This window comes from Cinclus cinclus, chromosome 23 (genome assembly GCF_963662255.1).
Source record: "Cinclus cinclus chromosome 23, bCinCin1.1, whole genome shotgun sequence".
NCBI classification, from domain to species: domain Eukaryota; kingdom Metazoa; phylum Chordata; class Aves; order Passeriformes; family Cinclidae; genus Cinclus; species Cinclus cinclus.
In genome coordinates, this window is record NC_085068.1 from 5,232,120 (window position 1) to 5,240,425 (window position 8,306).

The window sequence follows — 8,306 nt, forward strand, 5'->3', positions numbered from 1 at the left end:
CTACGGTGCTGGCTCTTTTGAGGTGGTATTCTCTGCTCCGCTCTTCTGCTGGCTCCTGCAGCAGTCTTTGTTTTTTGGGGCGGGGTCTCCAGGGGTGTCCCTGGACATGAAGCCCTCCCTGGGGCTGGCTGAAGCCCCCTTGTTGCTGCCAGGAGAGGCATCCCTGGGGAAGGGAAGGCACTTTGAGACAGGGTCACTGTCTGGGAAAGGGCAGGGGAGGAACTTGGCACTCAGGTGCTTGCTGTCACCTACCTTGGCACCACTTCATTGTCATCACAGATCTTGAGCAGCATCTGGGCCTGTTCTTCTTTGGGCTCCTGAGGCTCCTGCAGCCTGTGGTGGGATGGGTGTGAACCATGAGCTATGTCTCTCCCCTGGCCCTGAAAGCCCCTGCACTCCTCACCTGGGCTCCAGCCGCTCCTTCACTTTGGCGATGGAGCGGACGTAGGGCACGATCTGCTTGGTGATGGTGCTCAGGCAGCTGTTCTCCTGCCGCAGCTGCAGCAAGTCATGGAGCTGGGCTGGGGGTCAGAGGAGTGGGCTGGGACTGTTTTCCTGCCACAGTGCAGGCACAGGGGGCATGTGGAGGGAGCATGGGGTCACCAGTACCTTCATAGATCTCCTGCTCATTTGCTACCCGCTGGTAGGTCTCCTCCCACACCTGGAAGGAAGAGAGGGAGCTGGGCAGTCTGCAGTGGTATGGCACAGAGGGGCACTGCTCTGCCAGGATGTGCCAGCTGTACCTCCTCAAAGACACTGCGCATCATCTCCACAGCAGAGTAGTGAGCTGCAATCTGCACATCCATCTGCAGCGACTTCTGCAGGATCTCGCTCATGATCTCCGACTTGATCAGTGAGTGGTGCTTGGTGAGGTCACGGTGCAGCTCCTGAACCTGGTCCTTCAGGCCCTGTATCTCCGTCTGCAGCATCTGTGGGAACCGGGGAGCACAGCCATATGAGCAGCACCAACCTGCCCTGCCCTGTCCTGTCCTGTCCTGTCCCATCCCATCCTGCTTTGACCCATGCTCCCTACCCGGTAGGTGTTCTCGTAGTTGCGGCAGTGCTCGGCGAAGGGGGTCTCGCGCCCCTCGGCCAGCAGCACCTTGGTGCTGATGTACCGGTGCATCGTTGGCTTCTTCACCATGGCGCCGGTGGACATTTTGTCACTGGTGGGGGGACAGCTGGGCACCATGAGGGTCTTGGAGCATTGGCCACCGGGGAGCCTGCATGGAGAGGTGACAGTGACATGCTGCAGGTGAGCAGCAGTGGGGGTGAGGTGCCAGGGACCATGTCGCCAGCTCAGCTCCGGTCAACCTGGGGATGCACCAGTCCCACATGTCCCTTCCCTCACCCAAGCACAGGGGTTCAGTCAGGGGTGCCTTATGTTGCCCCAAAAATCAGATTTCTATGGGCTTCTCTCCTGATTCTTGCAGTTTTGGAACCAGCTGTGGCAGTGAGAAGCCAGGAACTGAGCTCGGCACCCTTCAGTTTCTAAAGGGTGGGATTGAGCTTGCTCCCTCACCCCTGGTATCTCCTGGCCCCCGGCAGGCACTACTGCCCCTGTGTTTCCCACTATCGCGTGGTCTCCCCGTGCTAACCACCACCACCGTTGGTCCTACCGTACAGTGCTGTGCTCCCCCCGCCCGTGCTGAGGTCAGCAGCCCCCAGGAGCTCAGCCACCCTGCAGTGCCAAGCCTGGCTGGGGCCGAGGAGCAGTCCCCATGGGGCGGCAGTGCCCGTCTGTCCTCTCTGGCTGGGAGGGCCTGGCAGGGCCGGTGCTGCTGTGACATCAACAGGCCTAAATATATCCCTGGTGAAGAATGGCCGAGCACTTCCCTGAAATTCTGATAAAAATAGTGGTGGGCAAAGAGGCTGTGGCACCACGGGCATGTGGGCGAGCAGGAGCTGGCCCAGGTGGAACACCCATGGAGAGGGGGCAGAGCCCACCAGGCAGCATGGCAGGGGCTGGGCTGGGGAACAGAATGAGGCTCAACCAGGCCTCCAGCTGCCAGCCCTGCTGCTGCCCACCCCTCTGCCACCCGCTCCACTTCCCAGAAGTGTCACTTGAAGCCTGTTGTTCATCAGTGCAGCTGTGCCTGTGCTGTCCTGGTACCACTGCTGAGGTGACAGGCTCAAGGGCAGCAGCAGGGGCAAGCTTGGCATGGTAAAATGCTGAGGGGACTGTGCAGTGTGGCACGTGACAGGGGACACAGTAGCACATGTGCCCTGGGTGCAATCCTAGCACCTCACATGTTTGTGCCGGTGATGCCAGGACCGATGCCACCAGCACTGCCCACCACGGAACGGCGGGGGCTGAGCATCAGGAGGGGCTCCAGGCAGCGGGCAAACTCTGCCCGGTACTCGCTGTTGATCTGGGGGGCAAGAGAGGAGAGTGCAGCTGGGGCTAGGGCAGAGCTGGCAGCTGGCACTGCCCACAGGCTCTGTAGGCAGGGCTCTACCTTGCTGGTCTGGGATGGACGCAGGCGGTGTGGCAGCTTGACGATTCTCTGCAGCCTCTCCATCAATTGCTGAAAGGCAGCGATGAAGCAGGGTGAGGGGTGCCCAGCACCTTGGCCCTGAGCTCAGCACTGCCGCAGGATGCTCTGACCACCCTGCAATGCTGGCAACACTCACATAGCCCAGGTCCAGGAACTCGGCTTTGTTGGCAGAGCTCAGGAAGGCCGAGCAGGTCACCAGGTGGACCTGTGTGTGTGGAGGGGATCTGTCACTGCCTGGCTTTGGTGTCAAGTTGTCCCTGCCTGGTATGAGGCCTTACCTGCAGAGTGGGCAGCAGGGAGGCAAGGTGGGCCAGCTGCTCCTTGAATGCCTTCTCCTTTTCCTCATGCTGGCTGCAGCAGAGCAGGGCATGGCACATCCTTTGCAAGACCCCAGGGAGCCATCCAGCCCCAGGCATACCAAAGCACTTTGGGATGGGGGGACAGCCCTTGGACAGGTCTCAGGCCTGTGGTCCCTCACCTCTGCACAGCTTTCAGGAGTGTCTTTTTCCTCTCGGAGAGCTGCTCCTGCAAATGGCACAGCCACCCTGTGTCCTGTGGGCACCCCAGTCCCTTCCCACTGCACTGGCTCTGTCCTGTACTCCATGTGCAGGAGGATGAAGAGGGATGCTGCACCTGCATGCGGCTGAAGAGGGAGTTGATGGCTGCCTCCTCCTCACTGGCACTGTTGCGAACCTCCTCGATCATGGCCTTGAGCAAGACAATGGCCTCACGCGTGGAGGTCTGCAGTTCCTTCACAGCCTATCCGGGGTGGCAGGGTGGCTGCAGTGCATGAGACAGCACTGCACCCCCATGCTGCCCCCACACCCCCTGGCCCTGCCCACCATCACTGCCTGGTCCAGCCGCTGGCAGCCCTGCATGTACGCTGTCTCAATGTCGATGCAGTGTGCCCGGCTCTCCCTGCAGGCACAGACATCAGGGGAGAACACAGGATGGGGCATGTGGCAAGTGTGGGGCTGGGACTACTCACCCCTGCATGTCCCTGAAGCAGTTGATGCAGAGCATGGACTTCTTCTCGGTGGAGAACATGATGTAGGGCTCCTCGTGCAGTGCTGCAGGGGACGGGAACATGGCATAGCCTGGCACGGCACAGTGCAGTATAGCACGGCATGGGGCAGCCTGGCCTGGCACTCACGGCACTTCTTGTGGATGTCTTTGGTGCGCTTGGAGAGGGAGACGATCTCGTGGCGAGTGAACATCCTGGCACGGTGGGTCTCCTCGCGGCATGGGGCACAGAGGGGCTGCCCACAGGTGTTGCAGAAGTACATGGTGTCCAGCTCCTGTGTGAACGGACATAGCTGGTGGCAGGCACAGCCCTGGCAGGGGTCCCCTACCCACCCCGCTTCCCTCACCGCCTTGGTGCAGCATCGGTCACAGTTGGCACACTGCACATCCTCCTCGCTGTCAGCTGAGCTGTCTACCAGGAACTGCAGGAGCCGGTCTACGGGGGGCAGCCCCGTGCCACCCCTCACCACTGAGGGGTGCCTGCAGGGAAGAGATGGGGACAAGGATAGGGACACCCACCTGGGCCAGTGGGGCAGCTTTGGGGGTGGAGGGAGCAGTGCTGTGCTGAGCTGCCAGCCCTGTGCTGTGCCCCGGGCAGGGCTGTCCCTTACCCGCAGAGTGGGCAGCGCAGGCGGCCATCGCTGGCACGGCCTCGCAGGCAGCTGGCGCAGAAATTGTGGTAGCAGTCGAGCAGGCAGGGGTGCTGGTAGGGCTCGTGGCAGAGCAGGCACACCAATGGGTGGCAGTTGGCCTTCTCCAGCTCTGAGCAGCTCTCCAGTGGGGAGAAAATACCACCCGCCATCTGTGGGATTGAGAGCCAAGCCCTGTGCTCAGGGACCCCGTGTGAGTGCACTGTGACTGCCACAGAAAGGACGAATCCTGCCCCAGGGCCCCCGAGCTACTGACTATTTTTAGGTTATGAGCTGCATGGCACAAGGCTGCCCCGAACACGCCCCTTCCCCTGGTGTTACAGGCTGGGGGCTGCAGCGCTAGGCTGGATGGATGGTCCCCTCAGCTCACTGTCCCCCTGGTGTGTGTCCCCCAAAGCAGGAGCATCCCCTGAGATGGGCTGTCCCCTGCAAAGGAGCATCCCCTGCAGCAGAGCATCCCCCAGGACAGGGGTGGGGGCTCCTTCAGAGCAGGGTGTCCCCCTGGAGGAAGCATTCCCTAGAATAGGGTGTCCCCTGCCCAGAGATGTGCCCTACGATGGCAGCCTGGCAGTGAAGGCACTCAGGTGCCCCACATGCCGGGAGTACCCGTTCTGGACACAGGTGTGTCCTGGCCAAATGAAGGCTTTACCTCTCCCTGTCTGTAAGTCGGGGGATCCGAGCCGAGCTGTGCTGCTGCTCACTCACCGTGTGCCGGCAGGAATGAGAGCGGTGCCGAGGCGGCAAGGCCCGGCCGACCCTGTGACGTGGGCCCCCCTGGCACTGCCGATCGGCTGCCACGCCACGGCCCAAAAATAGCCCCGTGCGCTCCTCGGGGCCCTGCGGCGGGGACGGCCCTCGGCTGTGGGGACGCGGGACTGCGTAGCAGCCCAGACTACGGAGACATGGACATCTGCATGGCCTGGTGATGGCCTGCAAGGAGGTGCGGGGGTCACCTGTGCACAGTGAGAGCCCCGGGGTGCAGAGTCACCCAGTACACACCGAGACTCCCCGCGGTGCTGGGTCACCCCGTGTCCCGTGAGGCTCCCCGGCGTGCCCGGGAGTCACCCGGTGCGTAGTGAGGAGCCGCGGGGTGTGGGGGATCACTCCATGCACACCTCGGCTCCCACAGTGCAGGGTAACTCCGTGCAAAGTGAGGAGCCACAGAGCGCGGGGGTCACTCGGCGCACATTGAGGCTCCCGGTGTGCGGGGTGGTCACTCCGTGCAGACAGGCTCCCGGGGGGGGTCACTCCGTGCCCGGTGAGGCTCCCGGGGGGGGTCACTCCGTGCCCGGTGAGGCTCCCGGGGCCGGGGTCCCCCCGCGGGCGGGGCGGGCGCAGGGCACGCGCGCCCCACGTGCCGCTCCCCACGCTCCGGACGCTCCGCCCCCTCTCCCGGCCGCTCGCGCCCCACAGACCACGCCCCCCCGCTGCCCGGCCCCCGCCCTCGCTCCGCCCCGCCAGGCATCACTGTCCGCTCGCAGGCGCCCTGCCCGGGTGGGACCGGAAGCGATCGGCGCCGTCGGCGCTCGGCTGGGACGGCCCGAGCGTGGTTTTGCGCAGGCGCGTGGGGCGCGCTCCCTTTCTGCCTCGCGCGGAGCCGCCATGGCGCCCGCGGTGAGTGAGCGCGGGACCGGCACCGGGCCGCCACCTCCCCGAACCTCCCTCCGCCGCCACCGGGACGCCGCGTGCCCCGCCCCGAGCCCCCGGCACTCCCCACAGCCACGCCGCCTGTCCCAGCCACGCGGCCTGCCCCCGCCCGCTCTTCTCCGCGTGGGGCCGGGCCCGGCCCGCGCCTTCCCGGGGCCCCACGCGTCGCCTTCCGCCCATCCGGATCGTGGAGGCCGGCGGCGGGCGAGCCCCATTCCCACCGCCTTGTCCCCGATCTCGATCCACGCCTGGGCCTTGCTCTCTCCGCCAGCCCGGAGCTCGGCGCGGCCCCTCCCCGCTCCCTGGGGTCGGTCCCTCACGGCGCCCCCCCTCCCTTTCTCACTCTCCCTCACTCTCTTTCCCCCTGCAGCAGAAGAAGCCTGCGGCGAAAGGTGGCAAGAAAAAGAAGCAGGTTCTGAAGTTCACGCTGGATTGCACGCACCCCGTCGAGGATGGCATCATGGACGCCGCCAACTTCGTGAGTTCGGTGCCTCCGCGGGAGCCGTGATGGCTCCGCCGCCCTCGGGAGCCTTCCAAGGGTGATGCTCCGCTACTAGCAGCCCCAGACATCCCCGGCTAGCCTGCAGCTCTGCCCTGCTCCCTTGAGGCCGTACCATGGGCAGAGGAGCAGGAAGTGCTGGGGTGGGGATGAGGCTGGGTTTGGGATACTGAGTAGTTAAAGCCCAAGCGTTGTTCCTGTCCATGGAGTTTTTCTGCCCATCTCTGCTGGATGAGTTCGTGTCATGGCAGGGATGTAGCAGGGCCAGGGATGTTGCACTTTATGGTCATGAACCTATGCCTGTCCAAACTGCACTTCAGCATGGGCCTGGGTGAGGCTGGAGCTGAGAAGAGTACAGAGGAGCCTGACCCCACTGACCTGGCTGTCCCCCCCGGAGGGCAGGGAACATCCCTACTATGCCACAGTCCGATACGTGTAGGCTTGAGCACCTCACCTAGGTGTAGCTTCAATGGGATGGATTAGCCTGGCTTGAGGAAGGGGCTCTCCTGGGCTATGGGGGCTCTGGTGTCTGTTCCCCAGCTCCAGGCACCAGGCACAAGCCAGTCTGGGGAGGACACAGTGGGGGCTGTGTCTGGTGGGAGTTGTGGCTCTGGCTTATGGCTGTGTTCCTCCTGCAGGAGCAGTTCCTGCAGGAGCGGATCAAGGTGAACGGCAAAGCGGGAAACCTGGGCGGGGGCGTGGTGACCATCGAGAGGAGCAAGAGCAAGATCACCGTCACATCAGAGGTGCCGTTCTCCAAGAGGTGAGGTGGGGCAGGCCCAAATCCCCCTGGGACATGTTGGTCAGTGCATCAGATCCAGATGGCCCTCGGCTGGGGATGGCACTTGAGGGCCTGTGGGCAGGAGAGGCTGCCAGGGAAAAGATGTCTCAGTGCACAAATTGTGCTGCAGTTGTGCTACCTGGCACTCGCTGAGTGGCTGCTCTTCTGAAATGATATATGAGAGAGGAATGTGTTTAGTATTACAGCTGGGAAGGCTGCTGGGTTGGGTAGTGAGGGGACCTGCAGTCAGTAGATGCTGAGTGGAGAATTTGCAGGTATCTGCAGACAAGTTCTCTCAGGTTGTTCCCCTCATCTTGTGGGGCTTTGGTCCTCCTTGGGCCGACATCAGCAAAATGTGGTTGTGCCAAATTGTTCCCCTTGTCACTGGTGCTCTGGCTCGCTGCCCAGCCATCGGCAAACCAGGGTCATGCTATGGCAGAGGTGGCTCAGGAGCTGGCTGGGCATGCAGAGTGTTGGGAAAAGCAGAGCTGTGTGGGTGGTGGGCGTGCCCTGCCCTGTGATCACCTGCCTTTCTCCCAGCGTTGTTGCTCCACGTCGGTGCCACACCTCTGCCAAACCTAGCACATCCTAGCAGTGGGTATTCACCATCCTGGTGGAGATTACCTCGGGGGGGGGGGGGGAGGGGGTACAAGGCCCTGGGATCACAGCCTTGTTGGGGCAAGAATGATCTCCCAGGATCCGTGTGATTCCTCTGGTTGCAGCGTTTTCCGGCAGGGGCTTTGCTAGGAGTTAGCCAGTGGGATGTATTGGTCCTGCTGGAGGTGGAAGCCCGCAGGAATAAGGGTTTATTAGCCAAAATGCCACTTGGGGGGCTGGCAGAGGGCACCACTGTCAGCCATGCCTCTCCCTCAGGTACCTCAAGTACCTGACCAAGAAGTACCTGAAAAAGAACAACCTGCGGGACTGGCTGCGCGTGGTGGCCAACAGCAAGGAGAGCTACGAGCTGCGCTACTTCCAGATCAACCAGGATGAGGAGGAGGAGGAAGAGGAGGATTGAGCCCCACCGCTGCTGACAGCCATTTTGTACAGTTTCACTTTTCTGGAATAAACGGCAGCAGAGTTGTTCATAGCCCGTGCTCGGTGGCGGCTGCGGCTCCGGCTCCGGGGGGCGGTTTGGGGTGGGGGGGAATTTGGGGGTTTTTGGGGAGCGGCGAGCGGGGGGCGTGGTCGGGGGCGCGGCCCGGGTG

General features: G+C 63.0%; 2 protein-coding genes across 3 annotated transcripts; one reads left to right on the forward strand and one right to left on the reverse strand.

Annotated features, from left to right (window-relative positions):
* On the reverse strand, positions 1 to 4,323 carry RNF207 (ring finger protein 207). Its single transcript, XM_062507535.1, has 17 exons — positions 4,133 to 4,323; positions 3,869 to 4,001; positions 3,652 to 3,796; positions 3,487 to 3,568; positions 3,341 to 3,416; positions 3,132 to 3,257; positions 2,977 to 3,023; positions 2,777 to 2,849; positions 2,635 to 2,703; positions 2,460 to 2,528; positions 2,251 to 2,372; positions 1,034 to 1,223; positions 744 to 929; positions 610 to 661; positions 404 to 521; positions 253 to 333; positions 1 to 163 (listed from the first exon to the last, which is right to left on the reverse strand). The coding sequence occupies exons 1-17, from the start codon at positions 4,321 to 4,323 to the stop codon at positions 1 to 3; spliced, it is 1,923 nt and encodes a 640-aa protein (XP_062363519.1).
* Positions 1,113 to 8,188, forward strand: RPL22 (ribosomal protein L22). Of its 2 annotated transcripts, XM_062507537.1 has the most exons (5): positions 1,113 to 1,151; positions 1,872 to 1,874; positions 6,189 to 6,296; positions 6,956 to 7,080; positions 7,972 to 8,188. In XM_062507537.1, the coding sequence occupies exons 1-5, from the start codon at positions 1,113 to 1,115 to the stop codon at positions 8,114 to 8,116; spliced, it is 420 nt and encodes a 139-aa protein (XP_062363521.1). In that variant the 3' UTR covers positions 8,117 to 8,188. The 2 variants fall into 2 exon arrangements, with proteins under 2 accessions (XP_062363521.1, XP_062363520.1); XM_062507536.1 differs by lacking the exons at positions 1,113 to 1,151; positions 1,872 to 1,874 and adding an exon at positions 5,731 to 5,785.
* The last annotated feature ends 118 nt before the right edge of the window (positions 8,189 to 8,306 follow it).